The sequence below is a fragment of the Camelus bactrianus genome, chromosome X (assembly GCF_048773025.1).
Source record: "Camelus bactrianus isolate YW-2024 breed Bactrian camel chromosome X, ASM4877302v1, whole genome shotgun sequence".
Taxonomy (NCBI): domain Eukaryota; kingdom Metazoa; phylum Chordata; class Mammalia; order Artiodactyla; family Camelidae; genus Camelus; species Camelus bactrianus.
In genome coordinates this window covers 65167618-65190173 of record NC_133575.1, presented here as the reverse complement: position 1 = coordinate 65190173, position 22556 = coordinate 65167618, and the positions used below count along the sequence as shown (strand labels likewise).

General features: G+C 35.7%; 1 protein-coding gene across 1 annotated transcript; it reads left to right on the top strand.

Moving 5' to 3' along the window:
• The first annotated feature begins 29 nt into the window (after nt 1–29).
• On the top strand, nt 30–12644 carry LOC141576448 (SH3 domain-binding glutamic acid-rich-like protein 3). Its single transcript, XM_074359916.1, has 3 exons — nt 30–155; nt 11964–12131; nt 12541–12644. The coding sequence occupies exons 1-3, from the start codon at nt 108–110 to the stop codon at nt 12604–12606; spliced, it is 282 nt and encodes a 93-aa protein (XP_074216017.1). The 5' UTR covers nt 30–107; the 3' UTR covers nt 12607–12644.
• Nucleotides 12645–22556: the final 9912 nt, after the last annotated feature.

Sequence of the window (22556 nt, the reverse complement as noted above, 5' to 3'; positions counted from 1 at the left end):
AGAAGGGCCGGGTGTTGGGACACAGTGCCTAACGTTGCTGATCCGGAAGCAGCGGTGAAGTGGCAGAATTCGGGTTACTTCTGCAAAGTAGCCTCAGAGTGGAAACAATGAGCTCCATTAAAGTCTATTACACCAGCGTGTCAGGGTCTAGGGAGGTGAGTGGAAAGAAAAGGGCCTTAGCGGGCAGAAAAATGACTTAAGTGAAGACATCCCAGTTGGGGACTTAAGGATTGTGCTGAGCCATTACCATCCCCTTCCTGCCTTCCATTCTTCAGTTCCCTCCTCTGTAGGTTTTTGGGGGTGGGAAGTGCGGGAGAGAACAGAGAACTTCATTAATACCCTCACCCAGGTTGTGCTCTAAGACCTGATCTGGGAGGTTTCTGTGTCCTGAGTTCAACCATCTTAAGAGCTTCCAGTAATTTTGTGGATGTTTCGAATGGATGAGATAAAGAACTCTGTTTAAGACGGGAGAGGAAAAATGCCAGTGAATGGCCAAAATCCTTAGATAAGTCTTGGCAACCACAAAAATACAAACTGATTAATTCCTAAGAAGGTATATTTGCACAGATCAGTCATTTCTTTAGCTTAATTAGAACTAAGGAGAATCATCTTGACCAAGATGTACAAAATATTATAGAGCAATGTTTTCCAGCAGCAATATATTGTGAGCCACATAAGTAATTTAAAATTTTCTAGTAGCCACTTAAAAAATAGATGAGATTTTAATATTTTATTTAACACAAAATATACTAAATGTTACTATTGCAACATATAATCAGTATAAAGATAGGAATATATTATTTTTTCATATTAAATCCTCAAAATTCAGTATGTATTTTGCATTTATAGCACATCTAATTTTGGACTAGCCACACTACAAGTGCTTCATAGTCACATATGACTAGTGGTTATCACATAAGACAGCTCAGTTATAGAAGGACCATTATATGACTAGAAACTTCATTCTGCAAAGTTTTTGGAGAAGCATGAAAACTGAAAGATTTGGAATTGGTTATAAATGGTTGAGAAACATTCATCACACTCCCGATGTGTGCCAGATACCATGACAGGTGCAAGGAATGAGATTTGATCTGAGCCTAGAAAGAATACATTACTTTTCATAAGCCTCATCAGGTAGATTAGAGATTTCACCTGGATATTAAGAAACAATAACAAGTATTAGTTTAAAAAAGAAAATTACAGGCCATTTGACTAGTTATTTTTTTTAAACACTGTGAATTGTTATTGGATATGGTACTGAGTCTGTAAGAGGGAATGATTTGAAATCTGTAAGGACTGAAGTGGATGCAATAGAAGATTCACCCAAATGTTGATTTGTGTCACTCAAACTGTAATATAAAAATAATCTGGAGGACTTATTAAAACACTCCTGAGACCCACTGTAGACTCTGACTGTGTAGTTTTGGAGTGGAGTAAGGCTGATGATGCCAGGCTTATGAACCACCCTCTGACTAGCACTGGTCTAAGCAATAGTTCTTCTCTTAATGGGTTCCTCTGAGAAGGTTTTGAAAAACCACTATAGAAGTGTGGCTAAAGTCACATGCACCGTGTTTCTGCAATTTTAAAGACAAATGAGCCTCAGAAAGTGGAAATGTTGCATTTTGGAATTTCGGAAATTTCTCAGCTATACGTCAGAAATAAGCAGTTTTCCTAAGCGTGAGTGTGACTCGATTACATTTTCAAGTAGTCAAACAAAAAGCCTACTGACATGCCCTTTCACAGAAATCCCACTTGAGTAGACTGGGGTTTGTACTTGTCAAAATGCTTTCACATAAGTTTTCTCATTCTAACGTCAGAGATTTTATGTGACAAAAATGTTCAAGACTGTCATATGAAAATGTAGAAACTTCAAATTTAATATTTCTGATATATATTTTTTTAATTTCTATTTATAAAACAAGTTTAATAGATAACTATTACAATTTTACTTTAATAGTAGTGTGTATTTTTAAAAGATATCCGGCTATGACAATTTTATTTTAGTTGTCTGTGATTTAGGGGAAAAGACAATGGAGGGAAATACAGTAGTAACAGATGACACAAATCTAACTGTTTATATAAGCGGGCATAACAAGAATTGATCAACTGATACACACCGCATCTTTATCTATTCATCTGATAATGTGCATAGGTTGTTTACATATCTTGGAAATTGTAAATAGCGCTGCTATGAACACTAGGGTGCATATATCTTTTCAAATTAATGTCATCATTTTTTCTGGATACATACCTAGGAGTGGAATTACTGGATCATATGGTAGTTTTAGTTTTTTGAGGAAACTCCATACTGCTTTCCAGAGTGGCTACAACAATTTATCTTCGCAACAACAACGTACTAGGGGTCACTTTTCTCAACATCCTCTCCAACATTGGTTATTTGTAGACTTTGATGATAACAATTCTCACAGGTGTGAAGTGATGATATCTCACTGTTGTTTTGATTAGCATTTCTCCAATAATTAGTGATGTGAAGCACCATTTCATGTGCCTGTTAGCCATCCATATTTCTTCTTAGGAAAAAATGTTTCTTCAGGCCTTCTGCCCAATTTTTAATTGGGTTTACTTTTTATATTGAGTTGTTTAAGCTCTTTAAATATTTTGGATGGTAACCTTTTGTCAGTCATATCATTTGCAAATATTTTCTCTCATTGTGTAGGTTGTCTTTTTTAATTTTTTTAAGTTTTCTTTTATTGATTTATAATCATTCTACAATGTTGTGTCAAATTCCAGTGTAGAGCACAATTTTAGTTATACATGAACATACATATATTCATTGTCAAATTTTTTTCTCTGTGAGCTACCATAAGATCTTGTGTATATTTCCCTGTGCTATACAGTATAATCCTGTTTATCTATGCTACAATTTTGAAATCCCGTCTATCCCTTCCTACCCTCCATCCCCTTGGCAAACACAAGTTTGTATTCTATGTCTATGAGTCTGTTTCTGTTTTGTATTTATGCTTTGTTTGTTTCTAATAGATTCCACATATGAGCGATCTCATATGGTAGTTTTCTTTCTCTTTCTGGCTTACTTCACTTAGAGTGACATTCTCCAGGAGCATCCATATTGCTGCAAATGGCGATATGTTGTCATTTTTTATGGCTGAGTAGTATTCCATTGTGTAAATATACCACTTCTTCTTTATCCACTCATCCGTTGATGGACATTTAAGCTGTTTCTATGTCTTGGCTATTGTAAATAGTGCTGCTACGAACATTGGGGTGCAGGTGTCATCCTGAAGTGGGGTTCCGTCTGGATATATGCCCAGCAGCAGGATTCCTGGGTCATATGGTAAGTCTATTCTTAGTCTTTTGAAGAATCTCCATACTGTTTTCCATAATGGCTGCACCAAACTACATTCCCACCAGCAGTGTAGGAGGGTTCCCCTTATTCCACAGCCTCTCCAGCATTTGTCATTTGTGGATTTTTGAATGATGGCCATTCTGACTGGTGCGATGTGATACCTCATTGTAGTTTTGATCGGCATTTCTCTGATAATTAGTGATATTGAGCATTTTTTCATGTGCCTATTGATCATTTGCATGTCTTCCTTGGAGAATTGCTTTTTTAGGTCTTTTGCCTATTTTTGGATTGGGTTGTTTGGTTGTTTCTTATTAAGTCGTGTGAACTGCTTATACATTCTGGAGATCAAGCCTTTGTCAGTCAGTTTCATTTGCAAAAATTTTCTCCCATTCTGTAGGTTGTCTTTTTGTTTTACTTATGGTTTCCTTTGCTGTGCAGAAGCTTGTAAGTTTCAATAGGTCCCATTTGTTTATTCTTGCTTTTATTTCTATTCCTTGGGTAGACTGTTCTAGGAGGGCATTTTTGAGATGTATGTCAGATAATGTTTTGCCTATGTTTTCTTCTTGTCATATGTTTAAGTCTTTGATCCATTTTGAGTTTATTTTTGTGTATAATGTAAGGGAGTGTTCTACCTATTGATTTACATGCTGCTGTCCAGTTTTCCCAACACCATTTGCTGAAGGGACTGTCTTTATTGCATTGCATATTCTTGCCTCCTTTGTCAAAGATGAGTTGACCAAAATTTGTGGGTTCATTTCTGGGCTCTCCATTCTGTTCCATTGGTCCATATGTCTGTTTTTGTACCAATACCATGCTGTCTTGATGACTGTAACTCTACAGTGTTGTCTGAAGTCTGGGAGAGTAATTCCTCCAGCCTCTTTCTTTCTCTTCAGTAATGCTTTGGCAATTCTAGGTCTTTTGTAGTTCCATATAAATTGTATTATGATTTAATCTAGTTCTGTGAAATATGTCCTGGGTAATTTGATAGGGATCATTAAATCTGTAGATTGCCTTGAGCAGTGTGACCATTTTAACAATATTGATTCTTCCAATCCAAGAGCATGGGATATCTTTCCATTTTTTAAAGTCTTCTTTAATTTCCTTCATCAATGGTTTATAGTCTTCTGTGTATAATTCTTTCACTTCCTTAGTTAGATTTATTCCCAGATATTTTATTACTTTGGGTGCTATTTTAAAGGGGATTGTTTCTTTACTTTCTTCTTCTGTTGATTTATCGTTAGTGTAAAGAAATTCAACTGATTTTTGAACGTTAATCTTGTAACCTGATACTCTGCTGAATTATTTGATCAGCTCTAGTAGTTTTTGTGTGGAACTTTTAGGGTCTTCTATATATAGTAACATGTCATCAGCATATAGTGACACTTTTACCTCCTCTTTTCCAATTTGGATCCCTTTTATTTCTCTCTCTTGCCTGATTGCTGTGGCTAGGACTCCCAACACTATGTTGAATAGGAGTGGTGATAATGGGCATCCTTATCTTGTCCCAGATTTTAGTGGGAAGCTTTTGAGTTTTTCACCATTGAGTACTATGCTGGCTGTACGTTTGTCATATATAGCTTTTATTATGTTGAGATATGTTCCCTCCATACCCACTTTAGTGAGAGTTTTTATCATAAATGGGTGTTGAATTTTATCAAATGCTTTTTCCGCATCTATTGAGATGATCATGTGGTTTATGTCCTTTCTCTTGTTGATATGATGTGTTACATTGATTGATTTGCGTATGTTGAACCAGCCTTGTGTCCCTGGGGTGAACCCCACTTCGTCATGATGTATAATCTTTTTTATGTGTTGTTGGATTCTATTTGCTAAAATTTTGGTGAGGATTTTGGCACCTATGTTCATCAGTGATATTGGCCTATAATTCTCTTTTTTGGTAGTGTCTTTGCCTGGTTTTGGTATCAGGGTGATGGTGGCTCCATAGAATGAGTTTGGGAGTATTCCCTCCTTTTCAGTCATCTGGAAGAGTTTGAGAAGGACTAGTATGAAATCTTCGTTGTATGTTTGGTAGAATTACCTGGTGAAGCTGTCCAGTCCTGGACTATTATTTGTAGGGAGGTTTTTTATTGCTATTTCGATTTCATTTCTAGTGATTGGTTTGTTCAAGTGGTCAGTTTCTTCTTGATTCATTCTTGGTGGACAGTATGTTTCCAGAAACTTGTCCATCTCCTCTAGGTTATCCAGTTTGGTTCCATATACTTTTTCATAATATTCTCATATGATATTCTGTATTTCTATTTTGTTTGTTGTAATTTCTCCATTTTCCTTTCTTATTTTGCTAATTTGTGCTCTCTCTTTTTTCTTCTTTGTGAGTTTGGTCAGAGGTTTGTCGACTTTATTTACTTTTTCAAAAAACCAGCTTTTGGTTTGATTGATTTTTTCTATGTTTTTTTAAAACTCTATTTTATTTATTTCCTCCCTGATCTTTAGTATTTCCTTCCTTCTGCTGCCTTTTGGGGTTTTTTGTTCTTCTTTTTCTAGTTGTTTTAGTTGGTGGGTCAAATTGTTTCTTTGAGATTGTTCTTCTTTTTTGAGGAAGGCCTGTATTGCTATAAACTTCCCTCTTAGCACTGCCTTTGCTGTGTCCCATAAATTTTGTGTGGTTGTGCTCTCATTTTCATTTGTCTCAAGGTATTTTTTAATTTCAGCTTTGATTTCCTCATTGACCCACTGTTTTTTTAATAGCATATTTTTTAATCTCCATGTTTTCCTTTTTTTCTCCTTTGTTTCTCTGTTGTTGATTTCTAGTTTCATGGGATTGTGGTCAGTAAAGTTGCTTGAGATAATTTTCTATCTTGTTAAAATTGTTGAGGTTTCATTTGGGCCCAAGTACATGATCAATCCTAGAAAATGTTCCATGTGCACTTGAAAATAATGTATATCCTATTTCTGGGGGTGTAATGCTCTGAAAATATCCTCCAAATCTAATTTTTCTATTGTATCATTTAATTTCTCTGTTGCCTTATTTATTTTCTGTCTGGAAGTTGTGTCTAGTGATGTTAATGTGGTGTTAAAATCTCCGACTATGATTGTATTCCCATCAATACCCCCCTTTATCTCTCTTCGTAATTTTTTTATGTATTTAGGTGCTCCTATATTGGGTGCATGTATATTAACGAGTGTAATATCCTCATCTTGTATTACTCCTTTAATCATTATAAAATGTCCTTCTTTATCTTTCTTCATGGCCTTTGTTTTAAAGTCTATTTTGTCTGAAATCAGTACTGCAGCACCTACTTTTTTGGCTTTTCCATTTGCATGCATCCTTTCACTCTCAATCTATATGTGTCCTTCTCCCTAAAGTGGGTCTCTTGCATGCAGCATATGGAAGATTCTTGCTTTATTAACCAGTTTGCCACTCTATGTCTTTTGACTGGAGCATTTAGTCTATTAACATTTACAGTAATTAATGATAGATGTGTGTTTATTGCCGTTTTGAACTTACCTTTGCAGTTGATTTGGTATTTCCTCTTTGTTCCTTTCTTATTCCTTTTGTAGTTTGGTAATTTTCCTTTGTATTATGTTGGATTTTATTTAGTTTTTGTGACTCCCTTGTAAGTTTTTGGCTTGTGGTTACCCTTTTCTGTTAGTCTATTAACCCATTACTATATCTTGATCCCATCCTACTGAAAACAAAAAATTAAAGAAAACAAAGAAAAATAAATACTGTATATTTTCTTGCTTCCCTCTTCCACTCTTAATGATTTCAATCTCTTCTTTTACAATTTCGTGTTTATTTTATTTGTAATTCATGAGTTATCACCTTTCCAGTTATGAGTTTCTCATTTCTGTAGCATCCTGCTGCTTTTCTATTTAGAGTAGACTTCTCAATATTTCTTTTAGCATGGGTTTAGTGTTGCTAAACTCTTTTAGTTTTTGCTTGTCTGTGAAATTCTTTATCTCTCCTTCTATCCTTAGGATAGCCTTGCTGGATAAAGTACTCTAGGCTGCATCTTTTTTCATTCAGGAGTTTGAATATATCTTGGCACTCCCTTCTGGCCTGTAAGTGTTTGTGTAGAGAAATCAGCTGAGAGACTTATGGGGGTTCCCTTGTAACTCACTGTTTGCTTTTCTCTTGCTGCCTTTAGGATCATTTCTTTATCCTTGACTCTGGCCATTATGATATGTCTTGGTGTGGGTCTTTTTGGGTTCTTCCTTTTTGAGACCTCTGAGCTTCCTGTACTTGGATATCTGATTCTTTCTTTAAGTTTGGGAAGTTTACAGTCATGATTTCTTCAAAAACTATTTCAATCTTCTTTGATCTTTTTTCCCCTTCTGGGACCCCTATTATGTGAAGATTGGTACGCTTTATATTATCTCATAGGTCCCTTATATCGTTTTCATTTGTTATTATTTTTTTATCTTGCAGTTGTTCTGATTGGGTTCTTTCTGTTGTGCTGTCTTCTAGGTCACTAGTTCTTTCCTCTGCATTATCTAGTCTGCTTTGCACAGCCTTTAGGTCAGTTCTCATCTCAGCCAATGAGTTAACCAGTTCTACTTTGCTCTTCTTTATAGCTTCAATTTCATTTCTGACATTTTATATCTCTAAACACTATCTCTTTTAGTTCCTTCAATACTTTGATCAGTCCTTTTTTGAAATCTTGATCTAGTAGGCTATCGATGTCTATTTTATTGATCATTCTTTCAGGCAATTTCTCTTGTTCTTTTAATTGGGAATTGTTTCTCTGATCTTCATTTTGCTATATCTCTTTGGCACTGTGGCTTATGGATTATCAATTATCTATTGTGGTCCTTAAAAAGTTTATTTATTTATCTATCTAATGCCTATGTAGGAATAAAATAGATTTTTGGCATCTTTGTCTTTTGAAGAGGACAATGTTTTGTCGGAGTTCCGCAGGTGCTGTGATTGGCTGAGCGGGTCCGTGAATGTGAGTCTTGGTGTATCTGTGGGAGAGGGTGAGCTACGAGCATCCTACTACTCCACCATTTTGGCCTCGTCTCTCATTGTGTAGGTTGTCTTTTGATTTTATTGATGGTTTCATTTTTCTGTGCAAAAGATTTATTTAAGTCCCATTTATTTATTTTTGGTTTTATTTCTTTTGCCTTAGGAGACAGATCCAAAAATATATTGCCGTAATCTATGTCAAAGAGTGTTACACCTGTGTTCTTTTCTAGGAATTTATGTTTTCAGGCCTTGGTTGTGGTCTTTATTATATTTTGAGTTATTTTTGTATATGATGTGTGGTAGTGTTCTAATTTCATTGTTTTACATGTAGCTGTCCAGTTTTCCTAGCACTATCTGTTGAAGAGACTGTATTTTGTCCCTTGTATATTCTAGTCCCCTTTGTCATAGATTAGTTGACTATAGGTGTGTGAGTTTATTTCTGGGCTCTCTTTTCTGTTGCATTGATCTAGGTGTCTGATCTTGTGCCGATATCATACTGTTTTGATTACTGTAGCTTTGTAGTATAGTCTGAAGTCTGGACACATGATTCCTCCAGCTTTGCTGTTTTTCTTAAGATTGGTTGGCAATTTGGGGTCTTTTGTGTTTCCATATGAATTTTAGAATTATTTGTTCTAGTTCTGTGAAAAATGTCATGGGTATTTTGACAGGAATTGCATCAAGTCTTTACATTGTTTTGGATACTATGTCCATTTTAACAACATTAATTCTTCCAACCCAAGAACATAAACTATCTTTTCATTTCTTGTATCATCTTCAATTTCCTTCATCAGTGTTTTCTGGTTTTCAATGTATAGGTATTTCACCTTTTTTTAAAGTTTTTTCCTTGGTATTTTATTTTTTGATGTTATTTTAAATGGAATTTTTTAACTTTCTTTTTCTGATAGTTCATTATTAGAATTTAGAAATAAAACAGATTTCTGTACATTAATCTTGTATCCTGCAAGTTTTCTGAATTTATTTATCAGTTCTAATTGTTCTTGCATGGAGACTTTAGGGTTTTCAATATAAGTATCATGTCATCTGCAAATAATGACAGTTTTACTTCTTTCCTTCTAATTTGAATGGCTTTTATTTCTTTTTCTTGTCTGATTGCTGTGGCTACGATGTCACTACTATGTTACAGAAGTATCCAGAGTAGGCATCCTGCCTTGTTACTGAATTTAGAGTAAAGGCTTTTAGTTCATCTTGTTTGGGACCCTCTGTGCTTCCTGTATCTGGATATCTGTTTCCTTCTTCAGGTTTGGGAAGTTTTCCTCCATAATTTCTTCAAATACTTTTTCGACCCTCTTCTCTCTCTTCTTCTGTAACCCCTATACTGTGAATGTTGGAGTCCTTGATGTTATTCAGAGATCTCTTAGATTGCTTTCAAATTCTTTAATTTTTTTCTTTCTACATTTCTGGTTGGGTGATTTCCATTATTCTATCTTCCAGATCACTTATGTGTTCTTCTGTATCACTTAGTCCTCTTTTCATTCCTTCTGGTGTGTTTTTTTTAATTTCATCTATTGAATTATTTATTTTTGATTTGATCTGTTTTATAGTTTCCTTGTTTAAATGTTCAGTGTTTAGATTAATTCTTTTTCCTAATTAATTTAACATTTTATTACCAGTGTTTTGAATTCTCAGTCTGGTAAATTGTTTATTTTCATCTCATTATTTTTTTCAAGGGTTTTCTCTTGTTTTCAATTGAGAGTAGTTCCTCTGCCTTTTCATTTTATTTAACTTTTTCTGCCTCTATGAATTTAGGTGAACCAGCTACATATTGTGGTCATGAAGGTGTATTCTTATGTGGGAGCATCCTTATGTAGATTGATTGTGCCCAGTACCTTTACTGGGAAGGCTGGATTTTATGTGGATGCCAGTAATTTTTTTCCTTAGGGTGTGCTGGTAGCTATCACCTTGGTAGTGGGTGGGGCTAGAGATGGAGGTGCTAGAGCCTGTGCAGGGTGTGAGGCAGGACTTTCCCCCAGCTCAGTGCCCATCACAGCCTTGTCAGGTGCAAAGTCTGATCCCAGGTTGCTGGAGCAGTAGCCCCAAGGGTCATTCTTGGGATGGCTCTGTTTCCTTTAAGTGTTTGTTTTTCCCACTACCCCCACTTGAATATTTTCCACAGAAGAGAGAAGTGCTGAAACAAGTAGGGCCTGTGCACATACAGAAATCTGATGTACTCCCTGTGTAATTGTCTGTGTCTCCACTTAGGCACAGACCATGGTTGAGCCTTTTCCTGGTTTTGCTCATCCCAGATCCAATGCCACACAGTGGCGTAGTCTGAGCAGTGTTGGAGTGTTTGCTCTGCTTGGGCTAGGCTCACTCTGCTGGGCCACATGGCAAGTGGTTGCTGGAAACCCAGCAGCCACTAGAGCAGTCCTCTCTTTGCCCTCCTTAGGGGCAAGATACCTTTGTCTCTCACAGCTGATTACCATTCCCAGCCTGCACTGCTCCGCAAGGGAATCAGGGACTGTATGGTTTCTCTGAATGTATGGGGAGGTGAGCTGTGGCCAAGTAGTTGCCATCAGAAATTTGGGCTGCTTCTGGAGTGCCACGTGAGTAAGGGCCCACAATGGCCACCACAGCCTTACTTGGACTCTGCCTTGGGACCAGGTCACTTCTGAGTCCTAAGATTGAATCTTTTCCTTAGTCTTGGCTGCCCCAGATCCAGTGCTGCACTGTAGCAAGGAGAGAGGGGGGCTCAGAACATTTGCTCTGTTCAAGCTGGGGTACATGGCGAGGAAGTTGTTGGAAAGCCAGCAACCACTAAGGCAGACTTTTTCTCTACCCTGCCTCCAGGGCAAGCCAGCACAAGTGAGTGCTACTTACATTGGAGTACTGGCTTTTCCTGCCTATCTGCCCCAGTGGTCCTTCAACCAGAGAAAAGCATTTGTTATCTCCACATAGGACCTGAGGACTGGGAAGCCCAGTCTGTGCCCTGACCCATTCACTCCCTAGGGTCTGTGTCTGCTGGCACAATCTTTCTTTTCCTCTGAGTCCCCTCCCAGGACAAGTCCTGACCTAACCACTTTTCTTCCCTTCCTATATGATTACATATGTATCTTTCTTACAGCCTTGGTTGTACAGGTGTCCTTCTGCCAGTTTCTAGTTAGTTTTCAGTGAAAATCATTCCACATGTAGATGTATTTTGGATGGTGGTGAGGATGGGGAAGTGAGCAATATATCCTTTTTCTCTACCATCTTGATCTCTGCCAGCCTGATTACGGTTTTAGAACTGGCATTAACTTTCCCTCAAATTTAAAAACCTGATATCATGTCCATTTTCTACACAGTTACTATGTATTAGCATAAATTAATGCTGTGATGAGTTCAAAAGCCTGCTTGAACTGTTAGCAGAATGTTCATAACACTTCATGCCCAGTATGAAAAGAATTTGTTAAATATTTATAATTAATTAGATATTTTCAGCCCCCATTGACTGTAATTCTTCATATTTATGTATTAAACATATTTATATATTACATGCATACTATGTGTATATACATATGTAACATATAATATAGAGCGATGTTTATTTATAAGATATGTATACATCTCACAAGAAAATTACCTAACTTTTGCTCCTCAAAAAATATCATACCATTATAAAAGCTGCTCCTCTTACATAGCATAATGAACAGGGAAAATAAAAACATAAAATGAAATCAGTTTATTAATATATTTTTATCTTTGTCTATCTAGGTGAAGCAGAGACAGGAAGAAGTTACCAGAATTTTAGATACTTACAAAATAAAATATGAATTAATAGATATTTCTGTCAGTTTGAAAATGCTTCAAGAAATGAAGATGAAGGTTTCCATCTCTAAGGCTCTACCACCTCAGATATTCAATGGCCAAGAATATTGTGGAGTAAGAATAAATGTCTATATATTTTTTATTTTTATTTCATATTTTAAAGTCATATACTGTGGAAACAGTAAATTATGGGGTGTGAGGGTCAAGTTTATCTATTTATGTAATAACTTATGTTCTTGAAGAAAGGCAATTTGTATTTTATTATGAAAAGATCATAAAAAGAAACTGTATCATGCTGCTTGTTTGGGATACTTATGCAGTATTTTTCATCACACACATTATAGCATGAAGTGACTGCTATTCTGAGGAAATTTTTTTTTTTAATCTAACTTAGCTGGCAGCAGTTTGCATGCAAAGACCCAGGGAAGGTTATTAGCAAACTTACCTAGACACTTGAGTTTAATAACTTCATAATTGGGAATTATCAGTATTCACATTATGAGTTAATTTTTATTCTTTTTAGGATTTTGAAATGTTTCATAAGGCAAAGGAGAACAAAGAAATTCTGAAATTCCTGAAGATGGAATGAATGGGCAGCAACGACACAAAAGATGTTTATCAAGGTGGATCTGCATATACTTCCATATACATCAGTTACTCTAATTCTAACAATATAACTGTTTCATTAAAGTTAATTGTTACCTAGACTAAGTTGTAATCATTAACATGTGGATCTTTATCACGCATTAAAATAATTTCTCTATTACACTGTGAACATTTTATAAAACTGTGTAAAAATTTTGTTAAATATCTATCTATTGATATAAAACTTTTATTTTAAATCACTAGTAGCTGCCACTTTATAGGCATGAAGTAGACCTTTAATGCAATTTTCAATTTACTTTCAGCATTATTTTTTAAATATTTCTCAGTACTTTTAACAAAAGCCTACATACTGTACTAAGGCTGCTTAAAAAAAGAAAAGAAAAAGATCACTGGAATCCTTTCCAAATTCTCCTAAATGGAAATGAGGGAGGGAATAAGAATTTGTATTGTAAACAAATTCCTCAGGTAATTTTTTTTTGGTACACTAAACTCTAGGAACCGATACTAAAGAATACCAATAATTTTAGGTCACTCCTCCCTTGGTCTCTACCTGTGCTATAAAATGGCACTCTTCCTCCAAATCTGTTTCTCCTGTGATTTCTATATTGCTGAATGGCACCTCCACCCACTCAAATCTCAACTCAGAATCCTGAGAGTCATTCTTAAATATCATCCACTCCCTCACCTCTGTATGTAATCAGGCAACAAACCTTAGACGAGCTAGTCTTAATACCTCAGTTACTTCTCCAGTGCTCCAGCTATTGCCCTTGTTCCTGTCCTCAGCACTCTTGCTGTGCTATTGCAATGTCTTAACTCCCGACTTCCACTTTTACTAATCTAATATCTGCCCTTTGCATTGATTCTAAATGAGGACTTTTCAAACTTGACTGAACTTTGGAATCACCTGAGGAACTTTAAAAACCACAATGTCTGGATCCTACCTTTAATGATTCTAACGTGCACCTAAAGTTGAGAATAATAGAATTGGAGGGATCTTTCTAAAACTTAAGTCTAATCAAGTTTATATTGCCTGTAGCAAACATTTCTCAGTGTGGTGTATGAAAACCACATTCCTCAGAATCATCTGGAGAACTCAATGAATATGCAGATTCCTGAACACTTCCCCATACCTCTAAATCTGGGCAAAGATATTTGAATTTTAAATGAGTTGCTTCAGATAACACACTAATTCTTGAAAAGTATTGATCTATAGGTTAAAATTAAACTCCATACTCATTCTCTGAAACAAACCTCTGTACATTATTATTTTCTCACCTTTTAGTTACATCCAACACTCTCCCCTATTAACCCTACTTATCCTATTTGTAGTTTCCTAAAGGTTTCAGCTTTGCATTATCTTGCCTTTTTGTACATACTTGCAGGCCTACATAGTCCTGCCATCTGCTTGACAAGTAATTACTGCTATTTCAAGTAAAATTTCTCTAAGATGCCTTTTGTGACCTCCTCCTCCCTAATATAATGAAATACCATTTTTCTTTATGACCCAGATGGTACCCAGTAGCTACTTTTATTGCAGCACTACTAACAGTTTAGAACTATTACCTCCCTTGAAAGTCATAATTGTCAATACTTCTTTTAAGTGAGGATCTAAGAGAATGGGACTGAGGTCAGCTTCATAAAGGCTTACATCTCCATTGCAGTGAGTGAAAGAGCATCCCAAACTTTCCCATGTCTCCTATGGGAATGAACAAAGAGCAGTCAAATGTGAACAATTAAAGGTTATTCAGATATTGCTATAACAAGCAGCCAGTTACTAGCACTTTTATTCTTCAAAGACTGAAAGGCAGGCAAAGGAGTGGGAAAGCTTTATAGTGGAAAAAAGAAGGCTTTAGGTATGCGCTGATTGGAGGTTGTTGGCATGGGGAAGCTGGAGGCAGGCTAACAAGAAGCATGGCGTCTTATGTTGATCTGCTGGGGGAGCATGTTTGGTTTTCTACGCTTAGTCCCAATTTGTAAGCAGGGCCAAAAATTAGGGAAGCTGTCAGTTGTCGATCATGCCCTGGCTGTTTTGGACTGATTGCTACAGAGGTTGTTTGACTTCCTGAATGGATTACTGCAGAGATTGTGTTTAGCTTCCTGGGTTAGTTGTTGCAGGTTATGAGTTAAAGTTCTATTTTTATATAAAGACTAGCATTTGTCTGTTTGTGTATTCAGTTTCACACTCCACTTTCAGAAAGGATCAAAGGTGGCTGAATGTGAGCTAGCAGATACAGAAGTCCTCAAATTCAGGAAATAAATGATGAGTGACTTTTGTGAACCTGGTGATCATGGAGTAGAGGGATATAAACATATCATCCACAGTTTAAAATCAGTTTGTCCTCCAAAATAGAGAAAATGCCCATTATGTGCTAACATTTTCCCACTTTTAACAGTTTATGCTTCCAGCTTTCAGGCAGAGACTAAGAAAACTGAGGAGAATTATCATCCAGCATAATAACATTAACTGAAGCTGTCCCAGGACTATAAATTTGGGTATTATAAAATGTTTACTGATTTTGCAGATACAACACTCTGACAGCCATCCACTGAGAAGGTTTTTTTCTTACCTCCATTCCTAAATCCCCTGTAATAGATTGAATGGTGACCCCTAAAACGGTACGTCCACATCTTAATTCTTGAAACCTAGGAATGTTACCTTATTTGGAAAAAGGGTCTTTGCAAATGTAAGGATCTTGAGATAAGATCATTCTTATATTATCCAGGTGAATCCTAAATGTAATGCCTCTTTATTAGAGTGAATCAGGGGATATTATAGAAAGAAAAGAGAGCACCATGACCACTGAGACAGAAATTGGAGTTATGCGACAACATGCCAAGGAATGTCCAGAAGCAACAGAAGCTGAAAGAGGCAAAGAATGGATTCTCCCCTAGAGCCCTCACAGGGAGTGAAGACTACTAACACCTTGATTTCTAACCTATTGCCCCCAGGATTGTGAGAAATTAAATGTTTGTTATTTTAAGCCACCCATTTTTGTGATAATTTGTAATGGAAGTCACAGGAAATTAATATTAGACCCCGTGTGCAATTTCCCAAAACTAAGACAAAAGGGAATAAAAATAACTGGGGTCATGTGTGGTGTCAAAAGAAGAAGAGGTTTTCCTTTACACCATCACGGGATGGATACAGGGATACCCATAACTTAATATTATAAATGAGAAAGCTAGTGGAATAGGGCAAGAGTCACTCCCAAGTCCCAAGGATCTTTTGTAAATTCTGTAATGCAGATATTTTGAAAAGGCAAGTGGCTACACAATGAAATTAACATGGTTGCATGCTACCAGCATTTCTGAAGAATGAAATATAATACTAGAAAACAGAAACTAACAGAACAGAGGCTTCAGTGATCACATATTAAAGGGAATAGAATATTTACAAAAATAAATTAGAAAACACACTAAAACAATGGATGACTGTAGCTTTAAATGATCAAGAACAGCAAATCCTGAGGAAGGGGGCAAGTCTGATTTCCAGAGATACCACATTATGCTACTGTTAGGTGGAGTCCTTTATATGTCTGTTAGGCTTAAGTTATATTGTTATTCAAGTGCCCTATTTCCTTATTGACCTTCTGTATAGATGTTATATTTGTTTTGAAAGTGGAGCATTGAAATCTTTAGCTCTTATAGAAATATCTCCCTACAGGTCAACATTTGCTTTATATATTTTGAAGTGCCATTGTTTTCTGTGTATATTTATAATCATCTTTTTTTGAAGTATAGTCAGTTACAATGTGTCAATTTGTGGTATACAGCACAATGTCCCAGTCATAGATATACATACATATATTCATTTTCATATTCTTTTTCATTAAAGGTTATTCTGTGTGCTATATAGAAGAAATTTGATTTTATCTATTTTTATATATAATGGCTAACATTTGCAAATCTTAAACTCTCAAATTTATCCCTTCCCACCCTTTTTCCCCCAGTAACCATAAGATTGTTTACTATGTCTGTGAGTCTGTTCCTGTTTTGTAGATGAGTACATTACTGCCCTCTTTTTTCTTTCTTTTCTTTTTTTTAGATTCCACATATGAGTGATATTATATGGTATTTTTTCTTTCTTTTTCTGGTTACTTCACTTAGAATGACAATATCTATGTCCATCAATGTTGCTGCAAGTGGCATTATTTCATCATCTTTTATGGCTGAGTAGTATTCCATTGTGTAAATATACCACATATTCTTTATCCAGTCATCTGTTGATGGACATTTCAGTTGTTTCCATGTCTTGACTATTGTAAATTGTGCCGCTATGAACATTGAGGTGCATGTATTTTTTCAAATTAGAGTTCCCTCTGGATATATGCCCAGGAGTGGGATTGCTGGATCATACAGTAAGTCTATCTTTAGTTTTTTGAGGAATCTCCATACTGTTTTCCACAGTGGCTGCACCAAACTGCATTCCCACCAGCAGTGTAAGAGGGTTGCCTTTTCTCCACAGCCTCTCCAGCATTTGTCATTTGTGGACTTTTGAATGATGGCCATTCTGACTGGTGTGAGGTGATACCTCATTGTAGTTTTGATTTGCATTTCTCTGATAATTAGTGATATTGAGCATTTGTTCATGAGCCTATTGGCCATTTGTATGTCTTCATTGGAAAATTGCTTGTTTTAATTTTTTGCCTGGTCTACAAATTTCAGACTTTCCAGTCACCATTATTGTGTGAATTTCCTTAAAATAATTTATATATAGTTATAATTCACATATAAAATAATTCATATATATATATATATATAGGATGTGTATGTATGTGTGTGTATATATATATATCCTACATATATAGGATGTATGTGTGTGTGTATACATATATGTATCTCCTATTTGTTTTTCTGTTCTGTCCCCTGAAGAACTCTGACTGATAGGAATTTTGGCACGTAGAATGGTTCAATAGGAACAGAATCTTAAGGGTGAGTTCTCTCCTGCTTTAGTTCTGGAATTTCTTGAATTGTTTCTTTAATCTTATTAGATTTAAAGGCATTAATGACTCTATTTCTAATGGTAAAGAGGGCATTGATAGTCCAAGGCATTACATGTCAATACAGAAATGTAAAATATCACCATTGGAATTCTTAATCAAATAATTATAAAAAGAAAAGTTTTGGGTGACCATGTATTTGATGCCTTAGAACATTTTTGTTAAGCTCAGGAATATAATGGGATTGGTAGTCTCTTCCTACCTCCATTAGAAAAAATGAGGAAAGGAAAAAATACTATTTTTTAATATTTATTTTCCAACTATAAACCTATGTGGAGAAATTGATTACATGTATATAAATATGTATATAGAAAGATAGGTGTAGATAGAGATGCATACACATATAGATGTGTATTCATCTGTTTAGCATCATGATTTAGGATGTGTTTTTCACTGGATATAATAAACAACTAAGTTTGAAAGCCATTATTCTATTAGGTTGAAACAAATAACCCAAACCGAAAGGTAAGGCTCTTTTATATTCTTTTTTTAAAATATACATTCTTTCAGACTGTATGTGTGTGTGTGCAAGTGTGTGTGACTGGCTTAAGAACATTTGGATTGTTCTGAGTCCCATCCATGACAGAGATGTAATATTGAGATTAGAACATATTTTAGGTTAGTTTAAAAAAGTAGAACCACTGCATATAACATAGCATAAGTAACCAAGGTATATTTCAATAATTTTACCCTACTTATACAGAGATAGTTTCCATTCACCTGATTTAATTAGCCAATATGATGTCTATTTATTAAATCCAGCACATGATAAAGATGTTACTAATAATCTGTTCTATATATTTAGTTTACTGGCATAATTTGGGGTCAGATAATTGATACATTAGTCTATGAGCTTTTGTGTTACAGAAAGGTATATGATATGTAGGATGTGAAAATATGTTTTAAAGTATGAATATATAAAATTAATAATTCCTTCAGCAGAAACACTTGTTCCTCAAATGCAATGGCTCTCAAATAATTCTTGGTAGAACTTTATGGGATCTCTAGGATTTTTAATGTTTGGCAGGGAGCAGAGGAGAGAATAGAGCCAGCCAGACTCACAGTCCTCCAAATACACACAGACACACACATCAATTTCAATCAGAAAAACCACTTACACATCTTCTATACCAGGCACTTACATCATATTTTCCTTGAAGAAAGAGTCGCACCCATCAAATTTAAAAGCACTAAGTTTGACACAACATTGTAAAATGACTATACCTCAATAAAAAAAAAAGTAAAAAGCACTAAGTAGTGATTACTTCTTAGCCAGAAGTGATCAATATTGGAAACGGAAATACATGTTTTTGAAAAAAAAACTTCACATGTGCACTTTATAATGATTTTTTGTTACTTCACTAGCTTATCTTTCAAGGTAACCCTAAAATAGGCATAGTAGAAACATCACTGAATTGAGTAAGAAGCCCCAGACTCTTGACATATTCTTGTTTTGTAAGTCAGCAGGTTTCTGTCTTAGGGTAAATCAATTGATTTTTCTGGATTTTAGTTTCCTTTTTGGTGAAATGAGGTTGGTCTAGACTAAAGTAGCAAATAATTTCTAACTCTTGTGCTAAATCTGGTTATAGTTACTGCCTTTCTAAAGTAATGTGTCTAGAAGGATTCCAAGGCTCAATAGGAAAGAGAACTGTTATTCTTTAACAATATCTTCCATGAACAAGGGAATGGGTAGGGAAAGATTTGGGGCAATTTATTTGACATCCCCAGGCTAGATGATCTCTTGAAATCTTTTCCAATCCTAAACAATGTAATATAAAAAAAATAACAAGTAAAAAGCCCATCAAGTAAAATGTAAAGCACAGGAATAAATGATAAAATGCAATAAATTTCTGAGCAGACTGACAATCAAATGACGTGAATGGAGCAGGGAGGAAGTGATGAATAGGTGGAATACAGGGGACTTTTAGGGTAGTGAAACTATTATGTTACTGTAATGTAATGTAACATTATGATTCTACAATGATGGATACGTGACATTATGCATTTGTCAAAATCAACAAAACGGCAAAACACAAAGAGTGAAACCTAATGTAAACTATAAACTTTAGTTAATAATAACTTATTAATATTAGCTCATCAATCATAACAAATATATGCTACTAATTCAAGATGTTAATAATACTGGAAACTAGGAAACGGAGAGGAGTATATGGGAACCCTCTGCTTTCTGCTTAATTTTTCTTTAAACTTAAAACTGCTCTAAAAAGTAGTCTATCAATTAATTTTAAAAGTAAAAAAACCAAAAAGGACACTCATTACAAAAGAAGACTGCCAAGTAATGGCAGTAAGGAACATTTCAAAGAAAAATGTAAATACATTAAAGTCTTGTCTACTTATCTAGCTTTTTAACTGATCACAGGCACCCCTGCATTAATAATAGTGTGCTGACCATGCACAATCTCTACCTTAGCCATACTGAAGTACTTGTACTTTCTTTAGTGCTCCATAAGGTCTCCTCCAACCAGGCCTAGGGCCATGCTGCCGCACTCCCCTTGCTTCTTTACCTAGCTAACTCCTACATAGCCTATATGTCTTAGTTTATAACTCACTTCCTATAGGAAAGCATGCCTGTTCACCTCCTACATCCGCCAACACATAATGAGGTATCTCTCCTAAGTCCTCTCTTAGCACCATTTACTTATATTTCTGTATTAGAAATGTGTAGTAATTTGTACATTTTAGCACACTAAACTATTAGTTTCTTAAAAGTAGAGATAATGCCTTGTTCGTGGTAGTATTCTCATCACTAAAATTTTTCTGCTATGTAGTATGTGATTAAAAATATGGGTTGAATGAATGATTAATTACAATTGCTACTCACAGTAGCACTTTAAAATTTAGACATTATAAAATATAGAGAATAAGATTTTTAAGACAAAGTTCTTTGATGATCAAGAATGCCTTTTTCCTTTTTTTTTCCTCAGAGCATATCAAATACATTTTAGGAAACAACAAATGTAGAATGGAATTGGAAAGGCTATTTGCCATCAGCTATGTAAACCTATGTACTACTTGCTGAGGTGTCACTCACTAAACCAGGTGCTTAATTTGTGTTTTCTTCCACTTCCACTTCAAGCTAGTTATTATAAATTTCATATACACAGTATTCCTTGACCCTTTCACTTAATATTTTACTAATACTTAGAAATAGTTAAAAATGAAATATGATTTGCATATATTTCCTCTATTTATTGTGAAGGAAAGTGAAAAGAAATGGAATTATCCATAATTTCTCCAAAGCTCCATCTATATGAACAAACCTGTTTGATTGTTTTGACTGACTTAACCAACTGAAGCCAGGCCAGAAGCTGTCAATCCAATACCTCATTTGACTTTTTCCCCTTACTGAGCTGATAAAGTCAGCACAAGCATCAAAACACGTTGTGAGTGAAGAGCCAGATTTAAGTTGGACAATCTAAATAATCGAAGTAAAATATGTACTTCCTCTTCTTTATTTTCTAAATTTCTTGCCTATATTTGCCTCAAAATTCCATTTCACAGTGCAGACTTTCTGCTGTCATAGTAACAGCAACATTCAGTAGGACCAAGATCTAATTTTTAAATATAAGTAAAATTTTTTAAAGTGCTCAAACCTCAGAATTTGACTTTATAGTCAATTTTTCAGAAATATATTTATTTTATATACGGAGCCTAGAAGTAGAGAGGGGCAGAAAAGGAGGTTTCCTTTCATGCTAACTTTCAGGGTGATGAAATGAGAGGGGAAAAAAAAAACACAGACTGTAGAGTTACTAGGACTTAGGTAACTGCCATTTCCCAGCTATGTGACCCAGGCAAGTTACATAACTTCAGTTTTTCCATCAAAACTATGGAGACAGTAATACCTATTGTATAATTTAGAGTGCTCCAGAGAAACAATAGGAATACACACACACACACACACACACACACACACACACACACACATATATGTGTTGCAATAAAATGTGGCAAGAGAAGATTGTCACGTCCCAAGTCTTGAGAGAGTTCCTGGGATGCACCTCACCAAATGAGGGTCCTTGGCCTCACGCAGGAAAGAATTCAAGAGTGATCCAAAGTAGAGTGAAAATAGATTTATTCAGAGAGATACACACTCCACAGACAGAGTGCGGCCATCTCAGAAGGCAAGAGGGGTGGCCTCAGGGCATGGTGTCATCTCAGAAAGTGAGAGCTGCCCTAGGAGATATACATTCTATAGGAAGAATGTGGGTATATCTCAGAAGGGAGAGTGGCCCCAGGGCATGAGATCCTCTCAGAAAATAAGTGTTTCATTTTTATGGGCTCAGTAATTTCATACGCTAAAAAGTGGGAGGATTACTCCAGTTATTTTGGGGAATGGGCAGGGATTTCCAGGAATTGGGCCAACATCCACTTTTTGGCCTTTTATGGCCAGCATTGAAACTATCATGGCCCCTGTGCATGTGTCATTTAGCATGCTAATGTATTAAAATGAGTGTATAATGAGGCTCAAGATCTACTGGAAGTTGAATCTTCTACCATCTTGGGCTTAGTTGGTTCTAACCAGGTTATGTCTTATCCTTAATTGCTGTGCCATTCTTTTAATGGTTATGCCTTGCCCCCTTACCTCCTGTCTCACATGCATACATTTTAAGGAACTGATTTGTGTGATTTGGGGGTGGGGTGCTGGTAAGTCTGAAAGTTTGAAATTTGCAAAGCAGGCCAGCAGGCTGGAAATTCCAGCAATAGTTGATGTTGCAGTCATGAGTCATAAAGGCAGTGGGGAGGCACAATTCCTTCTTTCTCAGGGGGCCTAGATCTTTTTCTATTAAGACCTTAAACTGATTGGGTAAGATTTACCCACATTACAGAGGATAATCTGACTTACTCAAAGTCTATTGACTTAAATGTTAATCACATCTCAAAGATACTTTCACAGCAATATCTGGACTGGTGT